We start from the raw sequence: 20,218 nt of genomic DNA, 5'->3' as shown, positions 1-20,218 counted from the left end.
CGTACCGATGAGTGCTGGGGAGGGGTTGGGGGGGACGGACGGACGGACAGCATATTGCAAGAAGGGGGAGGAAGTCTGACTGTACGCTAACCCCTCCCCAGCCCCTCTGGTTATGCCATTTTATTCATATAATTATAAGTAATTTCCACTATCAGTGATGTTGTGTCTACCAGAGGATTCATCTGGTCATTATCTTTCATTAGGGCCTCATTGGTGACTGTATGTTGAAGCACTGAGGAGTTCAAGTCATATGAAGTTTGTATATCACGTGTGGTCCAAGTGGTGCCAAATGGAGACTCAGAATGGCACCACTTGGACAACACCTGTACATCCTCAAAAATAAACATGTCCAAAATGACATTTCTTTTTTGTGCTACTTTGATCAGTCTTGAAATCCACGAGCAGAATACTGTATTCTACAGATTTATTGTATTTTCCAGTCCATACATTCAACACTCAATGTGCATTTACAAGAAATCAAAATCAAAATCTGGGTGAAGCTAATTTTAAAAATTTTTTGTGCGTGTGTGTTACAAACGTAATAGCTACAAAGTACTTAGAGTTAAAGTATTTTTGACAGTAAAAATAGAAAATTTAGCTTGTCATCTTCATAAAGAGACTAAGCTTTTGCATAAACTCCGAATTGTTCAAGAACAGCAGCTGATTTAATTTGGGTTTACCTTTTCAGCTGTTTTTGGTGATTTAGGGGGTGAGGGTTAAGGGGTTAATCTAAAAGTTGATATTTTGATTTTGTTTTTAAGACTAAAAATGTACATGTTCCATGTTTCTGATACATTGTCAAATATACTGAAATATAAACATAAAGACATGGATTTGTCTTTATGTTTGATTTGTCAGAACAGATATTTCAGTGGTTTTTTACATGTAAGAGACGTTGATATTATGAAAGTCTTTATTTTAGCGATGTGCACTCTTCCTTTCAACTGTGTCCAGAGTCCACCTTTACTGTCACCATTTTTAGCCCGTGGGGTCAGTATGGCTCCCAGTTTCAGCAGGAGGTGACTTTGAAGTGAGCCAGTAAGAACCAGTCAGTGGGGTGGGAGTGATGTGTTTACACTGAATGGAACGGTGCATTCTTGGTTTCTGTTTTAATGTTTTATATAAAAGTTTGCCATCGACGACTGGTCACACCTGACGATGCTTAGTTGGCAACCAAGAGAAACAACTATGAACAAGTGGAAACAGGTAAATCGAGGGAAAATATATTCACTGGATGAAACAATTCCATGGAATTTGCGAAACAATACAATGTTGTCATGGAAACAATTGTCCAAAAGTTAATAAAAAGAAAGTAAGAGTGAAAATTCTTCCAGCTTCACGGAATCCAAAACCAGAGGGAACAACGTCCAAACAAGCAATGACTCAACCAAAAGAAAATTTGAACAAAATCCTACAAAGGGAAGAAATTAGACCGAAGGAAACCTATTACAACATGAGCGGAGTAATTCTAGAATGTGAAGCGATTTGTCCTCCGAATGTTTTATATTTCACCAACCATGAAGGATAGAAGATTTAAAGTTAATTCAAGGGTATGTCTCCAAGGAAAGAAGAGCCGCTATAAGAGAGATGTATAAAATATTTGTGCGGCTAAAGCAGCAGCAAGGTTGGAGTCATCCCTCTGAAAATGGAATTTTGATCTGAAGTCTGAACGCTAAACTAAACTGGTTTTCTGTCTTCAAACTCCCTGAACAGGCAGCAGGATGCCACAAGGGACAAGAGTAGCTCAAATGTACCTCAACATCATGTTCTTCTCTGAAGTTATAATTAGATGTCACTCTTCCTAAACTTAAGCACACCCTTTGCTCCTGTCACTTTGATCCACCCAAAGTAACCAGTCCGGACTGATTCAATGAAAAAGATATGCATGTAATTCCTGAATGAGCACACACCCCTAACTGCCTGAGGCGAGACTAGTACAAGCAACAAAACGAGTTAGCGTTAGCTGCTAATTATGTTATTAAAACAAAACGCGGTCAAACCGGTAAAAAGAAAAGTCTGTATGTGTGAACACCAGCCCATCTTTTCCTTACTCAGTTATGACTCCACTAAGGGATATGCTAGCTAAGAAGAGCCCCGCAGCACTAAAATCAAACATCACTGGATACAAACAAGCTGAGCTAAGCTAATCCCAGAACCATGCTACTTTATCACTAGATTTACCCAGTGTTTTCAACGAGTACTAATGGTGCTATCAGCTTTTATGGCTGGTATGCTACTGATTAATGTTAACTGTTCTTTAAACGAGCAGAATCGTGAATGCAAACATGTCTTGCACATGATCCTACTGATTGAGCGGTAGACTTGGCTCTATAGGGAAGCAAAGTTACAGCCTTTGTTATATTTTCAGCTGGTGAGGTTCACCCCCCTCTTGGCCTGTGGTGGAACAACTAAAGAAAACAATACGAAAACCACCGAAGAAGACATAAGCCCAACTTTCATTTTGCAGAAATGCTAATACTGCTCCATACAGTGTTTTACAGTACAGATAAAGTATGTAGTAATAATGGGAACGTTGTATTTTTTTTTTTGTCTCAATTATGAAATATGAGGAAAATCCTGTTTCACAACAATTCCTCCCTCACACAAGAATATAACCTCTGCTTCTAATACATATAACAAATGACAGTTCACTCCTAAAAGGTTAAAGAAATGAACATTTTCAGTATAAGAATAATTAAAATAAATCCAAATTTGGTATCCAGAGATGGAAAATCTGTCACAAAAATCTGATCAGTGCATTTAAAAAAAATATTGATATTTACCTTTATGGTTAATTTAATATTGCACAAAAAGGAAAAGTTGCAGACATCTGCTAATAAATTGAATTTGTAAGCTTTACTGAGGAGGTTTTCCTTCAGATTTGTGAGTGGGTGTATATATGTGTTTTGTTTGCTCATAAACACACAGACACATCCGAGCATGAATCCACAGAGCAGTAGATCAGCGAAAGGAGCTGACTAACTCTCTGTGGGTTTTCTGAATGAATCCAGTGAGTCATGGGGAAAGTAGGACTCTCTGTTCTGTTCTGGTCTCGTCTCACCTGCACTGAACCTCCTTCCTGCAGCTTAACCTCAGACCTTCAATTCTTACTCCACCTTTTCCCTCAAATCTTAGTAAACACGGCCAAATATTAGATATTCTGTCCTGCAGTCATGGAGCCTGCCATCTTATACTTGTCGATTCTTGGTTGGACCAATCAGATTCACCCAGCTGACCCCGCGTCACCCTGATCAAGGCTCCAATCTTATGAAGCTCCTCAATCAAAAAATAATGGTCGGCTTGGGAATAAAGTCCATTTTTAGACGTGGGGATATATAACATTCATGCCTTCTTCCAGCTATAAAAGTGATGACACTGAATAAATCATATATTATCAAGTTTTATATTAAAGTCCCAGCAGCTTCATTCAGAATTAATGGCGACAGTGGGCGAAAAAGCCGCGCGACAAGTTTAATATTTGTTAATCACAGAGAGATAGAAACTGTGCCTTGATATTTCATTCATTTTACTGAGTTTTCTGAAATACTTCTACCTCAGGGTGAGACATGCTTCAGATAAACCAACAAAATGTAGACAATTATTGGCATTACACATAAAAATACTCAAAAAACTATATCGAATTTTCTGCATTAATTTGTCTGGGTTCATTTTACTTGTCAAGGATTTCATTATGAAGTTTTAATTACCGGATTTAATCCCGGTTCTTCTGCAAGGCGGCTGCAGCTCAGATTTAAGCTACAAAGAAGCAATTCAAAGTAATTAGCAAGAAAAATAAAAGAGCAGAAATAAGAGCATCACTTTAAAAACATAAATTATAGTAAAAAAAAAAAAACTAACAGTAAAATGATTGGTATTGCAAAAAAGGAAAAATCTAAATGGAAAATTTGAGCTAAAAAAGCAATGACATTATAGAAAATCTGATGAAAACCATGAAATGGAAACACGCGCTTGTTCTGTGTCCCAGGAAGCACAGGAAACATTTTTTAGGCAGTAACTAAAAATAACTAGTTTTAGATTTAGTAATGTGATTTAAGTAAAATTCTGGTCTGAATCCACAATGCCACGTGGATTTAGACCCTGCGTCCATTTTTGGGATGAAAATCAATCGCTTTTGTTTCTTCAGTCATAAGCTGGAAGAAATTTGGACCTGTTCCTTTAAGAAGCAAAACAAGAAACAAATCTCATAAACATAAAACTAACAGTGAATCTAAAAAATATTATCTAGGGAAGTTATGTAAATATTGAATTAAAATGGACAGAGAATGGAGCCTTGAGAAATCCCACGTGATGTCTTGTTATTTGGATTTGTGAAATTGGTAAATTAACATTAAGTAGGTAACTTTTCAATATGTTGTTTTGCCATAGGAAAAAAGTCAACAACTCCTACCGGTTCAACAGAATATGAGCACTTTAGTATATGAGATCCTTCAACGAGAAAACCTTCTGGTTACTATCTACCAGACGCAGATACTGCCCCAAAGAATGTCGGAAATTCCTAAAATATTTCTTAACCACTGTTATTCACATAAATGAACTGAAAGCAGGAGCTGAGGTCAGGATAATGTTGACCTTTGGGCAATGTTTAATAGACAATCAAATTCTAACAAAAATAAATAAATAAAAAAACGAAACTAATAAAAAAAAATTCCTAGAATGTTTTGCAAGAGAAACTCATGTTGTGGTGAAACGTCGGGAAGAAGCGCCATCAAGCAGGCAAATCAAGCGCAAAAAGCAGCAGATTTAGTCATTGTCCTTGGGCTGACATTTCCAAGCAATAATCTTTAACTTTCCTGCTGTTCAGAAAGAAAATACAGAAAAAAACTCCCTCACACCTTCAAACCGACGAAGCAACAAAAAAAGCTGCTGTTGACAAAGCTGTCTCTTGCAGCCTTTATCTGTCTGCCAGGAAACTGTTGGTTCGTTGCTTTAGCTGCGGCTCCACGGCTAAACAAAGCCTCCCTTTTTGCTTAAAAAACAAAGAGCCTCAGAAGACAGACACAAACCAACCCCACGTTCCTCACACCAATACAATTCATCACTTTCTGTTCTAGGTTGACGGATTTTTAGAAAATGCTATTTTTAGGAATTGTCATCTACTACGAGACGCTGCTTTTTCTCATTTAAGCGCACAAAGAAGAGTTACAAATGTACAGGGACATGATGGATCTCATTACAGTCAAATAGTGATAAAAAGTTACAGTACATGGGCGTGCTGTGGTGGCGTAGGGGATAACACAACCCATGTATGGAGGCCTTCAGTCCTCGTCACAGGCTCGATTCCCGGACCCAGCTGAGATTTGCCGCATGTCTTCCCCCCTCTCTCTCCCCTTTTCCTGCCAGCCTACTTTCATATAAGGGACACTAGAGCCCACAAAAGACCCCCTGGAGGAGAGAGGGGAAAAAAAAGTTACAGTACATAACACCAATCCGGTTTTTACACTTCCAATGTCGATATCTGAGGTTTAGTATCGACCCATCCAATACAGAAAAATAATGCTGAATAGACCTTTTTTGTAAGCACAGACATAAATGTACCGAATTACAAATTAATTTGATAACTCTGCACCAATACAGAAAACTTTAATACACCAAAAGCTTCACAATTTTGGTAAAACATGTGCAAACGACCCAATTTTAACCCCTTCCAATCCTCATGTTCACTGGAATGGACACGATACTTATCTGGGATTAAACCAATTAAAAAAAAAACTAGAACTGCAAGCAGTCATAATGGGTTCCTCGCCCGACCCAGCAGGTACCACCATTGAACCGCCCAACGCGCTGCATCACCTGACATGGGAGTTGATATGTGGTTCAACCAGGATTCGAATCTGAACTCTCAGGTTACTGAGCATGTTGAATACTCAGTGAGCTATTGTACTTCAGCTACTTATGGCAGCAGTGAAATCAAGTTCAAAAATACTTTATTGATCCCACAGGGACATGGAAAAAATAAAAAAACCCACCGGGGTGCAACCCTGCAGGTTTCAGAGTGCATTGATCTACTCAGTGAGCTATTTCACTGTGCTGACTCACTTTGGCAGAGAAATGAAATTCTAAATGACTTTACTGATCCCACAGCAAAATGAAATGAAAGACCTGGTTTGAACCTACACCCTCCAGTGTCAGAGCACATCGCTCTACTCAGTGAGCTATATTCCCTCAAATCCCAGCCTGGTAAAAGCCAGCCTTTAGCTCTATGCCTTGCTCCAGACGAATGGTCTGGAACCTCAGATATTGAGAAACTATTGTTTGCTGGAGGTGTGGATTCTTGAATTCATGTTTTTGACTGGCTCTAATTTTACCCAGTAGCTAATGTTTGGCCGTGACATATGTGAAAGAAGCTACATTCACTGACACTAAGCGACCCGGCAAAATGGCGGCGGACATCGTCATGAATTTTAGTGTTGGTTCATTTTCAGACTATCACACAGGCCTGGCCCAGTCCTGGGTGTACTGTACATTGAGTCATGAATGACATTGTGTGTCATGAGTCAGTTTAATATGAGCTTTACTTTTTGTCCTGAATCTACCTAAATGCACCTGCAGGGATTCATTTAGTGACTAAGCATCTGACGAAACTTCCCAGGCTTAAAACAAAAGCCATCACACCCACCGGCTTGCATCCGTCACCAGCATTATACCAGGCACAGCGCTAAAAGGTCCCAGCATGTGTCGTCACAAATCCTCACTCTACTTTTTGGATAACTGAAACGTTTTAGATATAATAATTCAAGGCTGCGAGTCAGAGCAAAAAAAAAAAGAGATGTAGAGCTGTAGAAAAAGAGTAAAACGTTTGAAAATCACTGTATCCTCATAGCGGACGCGTTCTGCTGTCCGCTTCACCTCTACTTCTGTCATGTTGGCAGTTTTGAGTGAGTGAGTTTATCACATCACGAGTTGCTGCATAGCAAGTCGGCTCGCTCAGCAAAAAGAAAAGAAAAAAATAAAAGTTTTTCAAGGTTTAATAATGTCAGTGTTTTCCGGAGGACAATTACTCCAGAGCTGATGGGATCTGCGGCCTGGTACAACGCGGGGCTTTGGAGGGTTTAGATCTTGGAAGGCCACACTCCTGACATTATTGTAAGCTGCTTTGAGATAAGCCTCTTTGTCACGGCTTCATGATACTATCATTGTGCTTATTCTGCCAGTCAGGCAGCGCTCAAATCACTCAGCGGCCAATTCCAGTTCTCTGGCAGGAACCCTGTGAAACTGCGAGACATTGAATTATTCAGTGTCTCTCTCTAACATGTGAGGCAAGTCAATCTATCTACGTTCACACAGCATATCTCAACGCTCGGGTTTTGCTGAAATTTGACTTTGTTTGTCGTCTGGTTGCGGTCGTTCATACTACTAACAAAATGTGACCACAATTAGACTTCTGTATGAAACGGTTCACGCGAACATAGACGTCACACAGCACCGCATTGTTTAACGAAGTTATAACGGACGCCGCTGTCTATGGGTCGATTTTAAAGTTGCTGAGCGATTGGAGTCGACAACATTAAAATCAAGAGTAAAAGTTGCTACAACATCATGAAAAGCTTCTTCTGGAGCAAAATTATGGCACAGGGTCTCACGTCGACGTAAATGTTGGATAAAATGCGACATGACCGTTCAGACGGCAGACGATCTGAAAACTATGGAGAACGTTTTTCCACAAATGGACGTGGAACAAATCAAACTTTTTTTTTTTTTTGAGTAAATTGGGCCATCCAGAGAGGCATCAAAACGTCGGATAAGGATCGCATGTCAACTGGACCCAGTTTGAGAACAGCAGGTTAATCTAAGACTTTCTAGAGGCCCAAAAAGTGAATAAAATAACTTTTTATTATTCTGTCAGTGCCTGGAAAATGAAAACGATGAATGAATTGAACTCAAATCCTAGTCCTGAGGTAGGAAATCAAAGACAAAAAGACATCATTGCAGGAAACAAAATCTTGAATTCCAGATTTTGTCTTTTAAATCATGGATTTGTGAATTAAGTCTGAAAACCCAAAACATTTTCATCACCTCTTTCCCCATCCCCCAAACTACTTATACATAGAAAATGATTCAATCAAGTTAAACATCTGAAGACTGTTCAAGGCTGCACAGTGGTGCAGTACGTAGCACTGTTGCCTTGCAGCAAGAAGGTCCTGAGTTCGAATCCCGGCCCGGGTAAATATGCATGTTCTGCATGTGCTGATGGAAGAACGAGGACAAAAAAGAAAAAGCCTCTTTGCACAGATGGGAGGCATGATGGCCGCTGAACCCAGATGGAGCTTTGAAACAGAAGTTCTTCATATGTTACACCATTTGTAAAGTTGGTAGAAAAACAACAACTTATTTTTCTTCCACATTTTTAAAGAGTTTCTTCCTCCCACAGTCCAAAAACATGACTGTCAGGTTATTTGGTCTCTCTAAATTCTCCCTAGGTGTGAGTGTGTGTGTGAATGGTTGTGTGTCCTGTATGTCTCTGTGTTGCCCTGCGACAGACTGGCGACCTGTCCAGGGTGAACCCGCTTCTCATCCAGAACGTAGCTGGAGAGGAACCAGCAACCCTCCTGACCCCATTAGAGACAAGAGTGAACAGAAAATAGATGGATGAAAACTGTTTAAATGCAGTAATTAAAGTTCCAATGAAGCTCATTTGTCAGAACAAAAGAACTTTTTGAAGATAATAAATTTTTTCCAGGTAATATCCATGCGTTTAATTCAACCTATATTTCTGTATTTTATTGGTCTAATATAATATTCTAATCTTAAATGTGTTTTCAACAGAAAATCTGACTTAACAGAAAGAAGGGCTGGAATACACCAGTCTGTGTGGACTTAATGTAAATACTGTGTTTCTTTTAGTAAATTAAGTCACTGAAATAACATTATAATTTATTGAATGTGACTAATCAAAACTAAAATTCTGTGTTTTCCTTAAACAATAGCCGTCTTCAAATTTCATGATTGTTTCTATACCGTGTCCCAAATTATTATGCAAGTGATATTTTCTCAGATTTTCTTAAATGGTCAATGCAAATGATAGTCAGTATAATTTTCAAGTCATGAACTATTACAGTATAAATCAAATTTTCCTGAACAAAGTTCTCTATGTTTGTTTCAAAAGTAAAAAACTCAAAATGCACTGTTCCAAATTATTATGCACAGCAGATTTTCTAAACATTTTATGGATTATAAAGAACTGCAAACGGTCATTATTTGAATGTGCAGCATTAAGAGGTCACATGTACTAAAATAAAAAACTATTTCAATCAAAAGCATCTTAACAGACAGAGTTACATGATAACATAAAACCTTCTTTGATATCACAGCACAATTCTTGATCCATTGAACTTGTGAGTTGGTGGAAAGTTTCTGTTTGAATTTCTCTGCAGGATGTCAGAATATCGCTTAAAAACAACGCTTCAGTTTTCATTAAATATCTAATGTTTTCATACCTTGTCACACGGCACTACACTATCTGATGATTTTCCTCACAGAGATCCTTTCTCTTTCCCATATTGCTTGAAACCTGTGGCCTGCTTAATAATGTGGAACATCCTTCTTAAGAAGATTTCCTTTAATTGAGCTCACCAGACAAACTAATCAGCCAGCTCTCTGAAATTAATTACAGTGATTCAAAGAGCCCTGACACACAATACCATCTGTAAATTTAATAGCACAACAAAAAATGTACTTTTTATGACACTTAAATCCAATTTGCATAACAATTTGGAACATGTTCCAAATTGCAACTGCATGAGTCGCTGGTTTCTGTTGATTTTGCTGCTGGAAATTCATGGGTTTTTACACTGAATTTCAGAGCTACACAACATCTTCAGCTTCTCTGTATTCTGCTGTCTCTACCTACATTTCTGCAGTCTAATCCATTTGCCTCAAACAGGTGACTGCCCATCAATACCAGCCTAATTGGGTGCATGAACATGCATCTGGGAGATTCAGCGCAACCGCAGCTGCAGCCGGAGGTCCTAGCCAAAGCTGTCGTCCTGAAAAGGTCATACAAACAGTTCATTTACGGTGTTAATACAGTATAGAAACCTTTTTTCATATTATTAATATGCAGAATTTACTGTAAGATGAAGTGGTTACATCCACTGATGTATGTTTTTCAAATGTGTCAAAAATCCGACATTTTTTCATGTTTTTGACATAAAAGATATACTCTATGTGTGGCAAAAATGACCAAATAAATGCCATATAAGTCCTAGGTAGAACAACGGATAATTATTTATTATAAATGACAGTCAGATTTGCTTTGTCATAACAACAGATTCTCTAATGAGCTCAGTGAAATGTAGGAAAACGGGATAAAAGAAAAAGTGACATTTCTGCAGCTGTTCTCAGGTGGATGAGGATGATGATTACACAGATATGGTCACAGATTTCAAAAATAACTTTAATTCCACAATTATACGTTAATTGCGACACATGCAGAGGCAAAAAAAGAAGGAAAAGAAATGGCTCCAAGGAGCGCAGAAATTAATATTTATGAAACATCAATTCATTTGTTGGTTGGCTAATGATGATAATAATAATGAAGCTGGCAGCATCACAATGAGCACAGACAGTGATGAGTCTGTCTTCACATGCTGTGCCAACCTCTCTGGAGTTCAAACTGCATGAGCTGTGATTTTAAGAACGCACTGAATGCTGTTATGTGTCACAAATCGATGCAAACGGAGGAACTGTGGCCCGCTCTTCTCTGCAAGATTGTATTTTTCAGACACACTGGATGTATTTTCAAACTTCTTAGTGAGATTTAAGTCCAGACTTTGACTAGGCCGCTTCAAAATCTTCAATTATTAACGGTAAATTCATTATCTGGTCTGATCTTATCGTTCATGTTATGTCAAATGCCCAGTGCTCTCTTTTACTTTATTTTCTTTTATACTGTTTAGTAGAGATGCACCGATGCAATATTAATATTAGTATCTGTCCAAACATTAAAAAAAAATAAAAATACTAGATCTGGTATCGTGACAATGTGCTCTGTCTATAAGGTCAGATCTGTCCAGTCCAATCCCATGTTTTATGCTCTGATTGACACAATGCTTTTTTATTTATTTGACATTATATTTAGATCTCCTAAGTGCACTTTCTGAACCATTTGAAAGAAGTTTTTTTACAGTTTATTTTTACATGTTTGACCAACGTAGTCAATCTGTTTTTGTCTGTTTCAGTTTCTTTATTTATTCTACATTGGCTGTTATTATCTAACGGCAACTGAATAATTTAAAGTTGTTTTTACATGTTTTACCAAACCTATGAAGCTATTGGTGTATTTAAGTGTGCTGTACTGTGCAGAGTTATCAAAAAAATTTGTAATTCAGTGGACTTTTGTCTGTGTTAAAAAGGATCCAAAACTGTTTTTCTGTATCGGTATCACCAGATACCAAACCTCAGATATCGGTATTGTATTACAAGTGAAAAAAATCTGATTTGTGCATTCCCACTATTTAGGAATCGTTTTTTCCGCCGGGTTACCATAGAGACGGCCCAGGCGGTCATCTCATGTTGAGGTCAGGATAAAGTATGACTTATTTAGAAAGTGCCGAGTTCATCCAGAGAGCAGAATCAGAGGAATTTGATAAGTGAAAGACTACAGAGAAGCAGCCTTCAGACAAACCGATAGGAAGATAAATGGAGCAGCCACAGAGTTCACCGGACAGAAGACAGCAGAGAAAACTAAAACACTGCAGAAAACAAAACAGTCCAGGCATAGCCAGCGTTGGTATGTTTTAATTATTAAGACTCAATATGTAGCTCTTTGTTGAGCTTGAGGATTTTCTCCTAATCCAAAGGCTGGAAAGTCATTTGGACCGACAGTAGAACAGATACAAACAAAACAAGCCTGGTCTTTCTCAGGTCTACCGCCTGATGTGAGCACCAAGGAGTCCGTCACAGCAAAACCTTTCTGTTCAGTAGATCATTGAAAACTACATCTAAATGTCTGTACTTCTGTTTTAAATCTTTCTAATGCCACTATCATATCGTGGTACATTTTGTTTCAGGTTATCACACCGTGAGAATCTCCAACTATCCTATTCCTGCCATATTACTTTATTAAACAAGTATAATAAACCTTCTAAAATTCAGTGATGAATTTTGTTTCATTTTATGAGCTGTAGTTACTGTAGTAATTCCTCCTTTTACATAACTCATTCTCAATGCATTATGGTTTTCTCATAATGTCTGTATGTTAGGGGCAAAACAATTAATCAGATTAATTGTGATTAATTGAGCATTGAAATAATAGTCAAATAATTTAGCAACCCATTAATCGTTAACAGGAAAGCAAAGCCTCAAAAAGGTTATTTCCTGAAAACATATTCAGAGCAGCAATCAAGCCGAAGCTAAACAAAAATATATTTACATTTTGCGTTAGAACGTGTTTCAGCCAAAACTCCTCAGGTTCTTTAGACTTATGCCATGTTACTGCATTTTGGGCAACAAACGTTTTTATTTTCACATTTAAAAGAAGCAGTTGGATCAGGTGTTTATTTGCATCTTCTAAAGCCTTTCAAACATTTTACAAAAAGGGCTAACGTGGTCAAATGGAAAATCTGGAGGACATACCAATTTTTCCGATCCGATTAATCGTCAGAATACTTGATTACTTAAATAATCAATAGCTGTGACCCTAGTGTATATGAACATTTTTTTCTCCCTGTTAACCTACTGAATTTTGCACAAAGTTACAGCAGCAAATGCAACCCTGGAGCCTGTAAATTTTCTCTTGATTATCTGTTTTTATTTTAATTCGGTGCGATGCAGGCTCATCTGGTCAGCAGCGTTAGCCAGTCAGTGCCTTAAGCAGAGTCGCGGGCCGAGTAGTGGAATCACTGTGTTACCGTTTTATCACTCCTCTGCAGATTAGCTGAAGCAGAGGATAATGAGGTTTGTAGGACTGCACCAGCTGTCCTGGGCTAGCTGCAGAAATCTCTGACATCAAACCTGCTCCATCCTTCTTCTGTTTCGTTGTGTGTGTGTGTGTGTGTGTGTGTGTGTGTGTGTGTGTGTGTGTGTGTGTGTGTGTGTGTGTGTGTGTGTGTGTGCGTGTGTGTGTGTGTGTGTGTGTGTGTGTGTGTGTGTGTGTGTGTGTACATAATGAAACCGCATGCCTTCTCTCAGTCCCCTTCAGTAGAGGTAAACTCAGTGCAGACATTCCTGCTAAAGGTTTATCCCCAGACTTGATCTCTCCACCTCCTCACAACAGCAGCACCCCCTCTGGGAGTCGCCGGAGAGTTTGGGCCAGTTTGACCCATTACTAGCCTCTTGAAGGGGAACGAGAATCACACATCTTTTCAGTGTGTACGCGCCTAGGTCTTATTTTAAGGTAAACACGCATCGTTTGAAGGAAAATGACCTGTTAGGGTTGGAAGCCAGAAACTCGCTGGGCCTCAAGGAACAGAGAGGAGGGCTTCATCAGAGCAAGCCCAGGCAAACAACAGAATGTGAGCGTTTTAGGGCAGCGGTGTCAAACTCATCTTCATTTTGGGCCGTGTCAAGGTCATGAATGCTCTCAAAGGGTCAGCTGTGCCAGGATGTATTTGTACAATCCCACTAAACTGTTGAAATATGACTGGAGTCTCCATTTGATGAGTTCTTCTTCAAATGAACCGGTATTGAACAATCCCTCTAGGATTACGCGATTGCTTTTGGGTTTTTTGGCAATAAAAAAATCTAAGATTTTGTGGCGCTAATTTGGAAATATTTGCAAGGAATTTTGCAATATTTTCGCCTATGTATGACGGTAAATGTGACTTTTTGTTACTCACTTCTTTATGTGACTGGTCTCCTAAAGAAGCTCACAAGAAATGGGAATTATTTTCAACATTATTTGTGTTCGTGGGGCTCTAATTGCTGCAACACACAGTCATACAGTAGCCTTAAAGGAGGTAGAAAATAGTTTTATTGTCACTTTTATTGTTTTATCACAGTGGTATCGCAAAATATTGTGATAAAACTTTAAGTCCATATCGCGCAGGTTCCAGTTATGAACGATTGTCAGATTCAGTATTTGTCCTTGCATGGCGCAATGAGGAGCCTAGTTGGAAATGGACTTTACAGGACTTACAAACATTCATAGAGCGTTGATCTATGCTAACTTATAGCATAAATCACATGCTCCCATTGTAATAACAGGCTCTGAGGTTGGCTAAAAACCCACTGGAAACAGCACTAAGCCAAAAAGAGTGAGGTGGGGAGTGTGTTATTCTTTTGTGGAGTAATAAGAAGCCGAAAAACATTTTTCGCATAGAGGCTCCAACGGTGGACCCCTGGAGGGCCGTTACACAACCGTGGCTCTCTACATAAACAGTCTCTGTTTGAAGTGAAAAAGGATATTGGATTTCAAAGATGAGATCACTTCCCTTTGTTACTTTGGTTTGAGAAATACCGTCTGTCAGCCAATTAAATGTGTGGACAGCCTGGTGGAGAAGATGAGGAAATAAAAGTCCCCGTTCTGTGCAGGAAAGGTCTCTCTGTACAGGTGGAAGTCGGGGGAAGCCAGGAAACGTGAAGTTCTTTAATAGTTTGCTTTTTATTGTTTTTTCCGAGGACATCTGAGCTTTGTTTAAACGAACAGTGCTGTCGAAGCAGCAGCCTCGACAGCACATGGCTGCTTCTTGTTTGTTTGCCGCAGTCGATTCCATTCCATCCAAAGATACTTTATCCGAAAGGGAAATTAAATGTGACTCATATCATCAAAGTAAATTTGTTATGGACGGTGGAAGCTGCGGGCGGGAAGGATCTTCAGTAACAGTCACTCTTGCAAGGAATCTCACCGAAGTCCGCTGCTGCTATCAAAGTCTGAAGACGGTCATGACATGCTAACAGCTCAATATCCAGGCATCAGACACAATATTCTGCAGCTACGTGTTCTAGATGACACCATCAGTTGTTGGCAAGCACTTCTAATCCACCTCATTTGCTTTTGCCTCTTTCAAATCTTCATAGAGACAATCCTTTCTAATTATATTATGTAAAATCTACTTTTTTGAGCTTTGCGTCTTGTTATTATGTTTCTCCGTCATCAAAAACAGACCTGGAGTGTTGCTTTAATTCCTTCATGCATGTTTGAGAAATCCTTCAATCTCCATGGCAACCATTCAGCTGTGTAAAACGCCTGGATGGACCTAGCCCCGCCTTCAAGAACAAAGCTCCTCCTCTGAGCTGTAGTTTCCAAGCTTCCACCTCACAGAGCAGCCGTCCACCACTCAGCTCCTTAAGACTAGCCAGCAGCAATTAGCAAACACTAATTGGTGGATCTGCACATCTGCTCAGCTCATTATAGGAGCTCCTTCTCAGTGAAACGCTGGTAAAAAAAAACACAAAAAAAAACAAACGTTAATAGAGGAGCCATGTTGTGATGACTTCCTGAAGGCACAATTTCAGAGAGAGCAGGAGCTTCTTAAAGAGACAGATTTCAAGACGATAAATTACAATTTCAAATTTCTTTTAAGTCACATTTGATACATTTAGCAATTTATAACAACTGAAGGTAACAGTTACTTCAATGTTACAAAAATGGAACCATGTAACACATAATGCTGCCCCTTTAATTATAATCAATGGGAGAGATCACAATGGACAAGCCTCTGGAAAAGGATAAGTCCAAGTGACATCAGAACTTTGTGGCACTACAGAGAGTTTTGTTTGTGATGTAAAATGATGAGATTTAATAAAAAGAAAAATTAAAGTTTAAAGTTTTGATATATTGTAAATATGGCCCTTTAAACATGCTACATTTTTAAGAATATACACAGTGTTCATTTTAATCCAATGCTGAGTATAGGTAATACAATTCTGAAAAATAAATAAAAATCAGGATCAGGTTACCACTAATTTTAAGACTTTATAATCAATGAGACTTAAAACAGGTTTGTCGCTTTTGACCTGCCTGAGGCACAAAATAAACACTTGATTTCAACTGACTCGGTTTAGTAATTGAAGCCAAAAGAAGTCATTATGTTACAGCTAACAGCCTTCAGTTCCTTAACTTCACACCATCAACACTGTGAGCTCAGAAAAACACTGCAAAACACTTGTTGAAGTTGAACAAACAAGCAAAACACTCTAAGCTGCTCTAGGCTCTCAAGTGATAAATAAATCATACATTTTAAACAAAGATCCTTTCTTATAAAAAAAAGAAAATAGGCTATTTTGAGTGGGACATGATAAATGAGCCGCTATCGGGTCATATTCAGAATGTAAAAGTGTGATAAGATCGTCCTCTGGGATTTCAAGTCAATCAGCAAAATGCAGAGAACCTCCCCTGACCCCCCGCTTCGCGCAGCTGCACCAAATGCAAAACAGGAGACATGCTGCAATCAGCAGTAATCTGCCTATCAAAAAAAAAATGTGGCAAATCACAACGTGGGATTGATTTAAACAGGCTTCAACTCTGAAAGAGAAAGTCCCGCACTCGAGGAGCTTTAAAACAGAAACTAGAAACTTCCTCTGCGAATCGCGGAAGCGGCAGGCGTGAGGGAACTGTTGGGGAAAGCCGGCTCTGGAGACTTTTCAGCACAAATCAGCATGCTAGCATGCTACATGCTAGCATGCTGATTTGTAACAAAGTGTTCCAGCAAAAGCAGAGAAGTAGCTGTACTCCGTGCGATGCCCAAGATTAGGAAAAGGTCCTAGAAAGTTGGTGTCCAAGAGCTAATCATGATATTTTGTTCTATTCAATTATTTAAAAATATACAAACTGTTCATTTTGTCCTTCCTCTCTGCGGGCGCTGTGTGACTGATCAAATGTTTGTGGGTGCGTTCTATGTAGAAATGCACAGCTTCGCTTTAGATAGTCCGCTTCCACCATCCGGGTTTTGTATCCGCAGGCGACAATGAATACTTGTACAATTGTACAGTTCTTCATAAAATACCTACAATTGTCAAATGGCTAAAGAAAACATCCTGAACGGAAATTGTAAAGTCGTTTTGTTGTTTCCACTGTTATTTTGTGCCTCAGGCAGGTCTACTGTTCAGCTTCGGCAGACGTACGGAAGAGCCTTAAGATGAACATGCAGTCACGATCCTCTACAAATAACCGGGAGCTCAGCATCTCCAAAACCAAGGAGACGATCATGGTCTTCATGAGACAAAATAAATACCACAGGTCAGTGGTGATTCAGTAAAAAAAAAAAAAAAAAAAAACTGGAAAATGGGACTCCAAACATCACTAACCTGGCAAAAATAAATAAATACGATCATCCATGAGATTATTTCCATCAGATTCTAAAAGACTGGAGTCATCGTAGCAGCAGTTTCCGTCTGACAGCCGTCAAGATGACCCAACAGAGGTCATCAAAGTACCACAGAAAATCATTACAACTAGACATATTGCTCAACTTGTACAGGACACGGTGCCTGCAGCGTGCAGCTTGTCACACCCAGGATACTTTCTCTTCACTTTACTGCCCTCAGGGAGGAGTCTCAAGTCCTCAAAAACTCGTATATCCAGATTTAAATTCAGCTTCTGTCTGGGTGCTGCATGGACAATGGACTAGAAGAACTGATGCTTCAATGTAAAGTACATTGTTGGCTGTTCCATATAAATTAGTGTTTTATTTAAGTCTTTTTAGCATAAAATAATCATGACATATTTTATGAAATCCTACATATTCTGTTTAATGTGCCGCTAGGGAATCGTAATTTATTTCTACTTTATACACTGAGGGTAAACTGAATGAATTAAACATGTAAATGTTAATATATTGAGGGTTTTTTTTTTTTGTTTTTTTTTTTAAACTGATGTGCAGGGCTGCAGGGGGGATAAAGATTGTCTTCAAACCTGGTTTCAGAGGTATGGTACACCCTGGACAAGCCCCCACTCTATAACAACATCAAACAGCCAGCCATGCACGCACTCACCCACACCTAAGAGCAACTTCTGAGTAACCAATTAACAGTCATGCTTTTGGACTGTGGGAGGAAGCCGGAGTACCTGAAGAGAACAACACAGGTACAAAGACTTTATGAAGACAAAGCCCAGGCCGAGAGTCAAAGCGGGAAGCAACAGTTCCACCAAGCAGCATAACATAACACACAGAAAGGCAAAGATGTGACCATTAACCTATTAATTAAATAGCCTTTCCTCTACATGCTTACTTACAGCTCACAAATAGGAAATCTCCATGGAGTGTGAATTTTCAACAATCCTCGACAAAAATAACTGTGAGAAACTCTTCGTTACACTCCAGTATCCAGACAGCAGCGTGAGTCATACACAGACCTGCTCAGCGTTTCCTGCAGACGGTCAGTAGACGGTGCGCGGCAGGTTGGACCCGGACACACCTCTTCCTGACCCTCTGCGGTAATTCCCTCTGCTCGGAGCGGGATTTAGAGGCAGCAGCCATGTTCAGCTGTACCGTAACTTCAAAACACAGCTGAATAGAGCAAGGAGGAAAGCAGCAGCAGTGGATTTAGGGTCCTTACTTTATGAAGTAACTGGCTCCTTCGTCCGTAAAGCCTTCCTCCCATCCCGGTGGCAAGTCTGAAGAAATGAAAGAAGAAGAAAAAGAAGAAGAAAAAACAGACTTGTAGTTGAAAGTTTGACACTTAAGTGAGCAGCAGAAAAGTAAACAGTACGGTCATAAAGGTAACAGGTGAAAGTATTTTTGCCCAGCCGGTTAAGCTAGCTACCTGAGCGGATCATGTGTCCGGAGTTTGCAGGTTCACCGGAGCGGGGATGGAGCCAGGTGGTGCTCCGCGTCTCATCGCTGCAGCACGGGCAGAGAGCAGAGAAAAACACCTGTTACACCGCCGGAGCAGGGGAAGGGGGGCTGCTGGGGAAGATACACCCCGGCGACTCCCGTCGAACCGGGACCGACGGCGTCGGAAATTCCTAACACTGACACTTACTTGATGAAGAAAACCCTTCCGTCCCCGCAGACACCGTAGGACCAATGTTCGGGTAAGGTGTCCCGTCCGAGAGGCGCCGCCATGATCCGTCCGCAAGTCCTATTTCATCTCAGTCCCTCTCCATGGAGTCTCCCGGGAGCTCAATGATCACTGGTGGAGCTGGCGCTGCCTTCAGGGACTCATCTCACTTCCGTACATCCGACAATCGAAGTCTGAACATGCTCAGAGACTCAGACCGTGTCTGCTTCACACACAACAGGTCTATGCAATGTATCTGAATAGGAATAAGGCAACTTTCGCCACTCTGCTGCATGTAATAACAACTATTGTTATTAAAAGGAGATTTACTTCTATTTAGGTTGCTGATATTTTTTCCGTTTCAATTGACCAATATTTTCTTTTTCTTTTTCTTTTACAGCCAGATAGATGCAATACATTTTAGACAGAATTGACATAATTGAATATTTTCTTTGACATTGTTTTATATATATATATCAGTTTCTCAGTGCTGCCAATATAACAGTATGATTTTTTTAGAATACAATAAAATTGTCTGTAAGATTTATTAATTGTCATTTTGTTTTTGATACATCTTTATGGTTCTGCTAGACTAAACAAAACAATATATTTCTCACTATATTATCCATGACTTACATGGATAATTATACTGACAGTATAATAAGCTCATAGCAGTCGCAAAATTTTGGACTCATTTAGCTAGCTTGGTCAGCTGCTTACTCAGTTTTCTATTTGAAGATTTAAAGGGGCAGTATTATGTAAAATAGATTTTTCTGAACTAACAGAAAATAAGGGGATAACAATCCCCTCATTAAAAACATTCCCGGAGTGTTTGCCTTTTCTCTTTCAAGCATGTTTGAGAAATCCTTTAATCTCCCGTAGCAACCATTCAGCTGAGGGAAACGCCTGGGTGGACCTAGCCCCGCCTTCGAGAACAAAGCTCCTCCTTGGAACTGAAGCTTCCAAGCTTCCACCCTCACAGAGCAGCCCTCCTTCATGACACCCCCACTCAGCTCCTTCAGACTAGCCAGCAGCAATTAGCAAACGCTGGATTTTAACTGTGCTTCAGCTGAGCTCATTTTACGAGCTGCTTCTCTGTGCAACGCTGGTGAAAACATTGTCAAAGGGTTAGTAGAGGAGAAATGCTGTGATGACTTCCAGAAGGCGGAGTTTCAGACAGAGCAGGAGTTTCTTAAAGAGACAGAGTCCCAATTTCAAGACAATTAATTTACGAAGTAACATTTATTTTAAATCACATTTGATATATGCATCATTTTTACATCAACTGAAGGTAACATAGTTACTTGATTGTTCTATA

The 20,218-nt window shown here is 39.5% G+C and overlaps 1 protein-coding gene across 8 annotated transcripts in view; it reads right to left on the bottom strand.

Annotated features, from left to right (window-relative positions):
• Positions 1-19,290, bottom strand: part of plekha7a (pleckstrin homology domain containing, family A member 7a) — a 159,277-nt gene extending 139,987 nt beyond the window's left edge. For 2 of the 8 annotated variants that reach the window (XM_044125295.1, XM_044125294.1), the window contains exons 1-3: positions 18,883-19,287; positions 18,664-18,740; positions 18,457-18,514 (exon numbers count right to left, since the gene is read on the bottom strand). In XM_044125295.1, coding sequence (XP_043981230.1) covers positions 18,457-18,514; positions 18,664-18,740; positions 18,883-18,965 — 218 coding nt within the window. In that variant the 5' untranslated portion in view covers positions 18,966-19,287. Of the gene's footprint in view, positions 1-18,456; positions 18,515-18,663; positions 18,741-18,882 lie in introns of all 8 variants that reach the window. The other 6 variants (XM_044125296.1, XM_044125298.1, XM_044125293.1 and 3 more) reach the window with 6 other exon arrangements.
• Between the last annotated feature and the right edge of the window lie 928 nt (positions 19,291-20,218).

This window comes from Gambusia affinis, linkage group LG08, assembly GCF_019740435.1.
Source record: "Gambusia affinis linkage group LG08, SWU_Gaff_1.0, whole genome shotgun sequence".
NCBI lineage: Eukaryota > Metazoa > Chordata > Actinopteri > Cyprinodontiformes > Poeciliidae > Gambusia > Gambusia affinis.
Note: the sequence above shows the minus strand (reverse complement) of the source record. Positions and strands in the feature narration are given on the sequence as shown.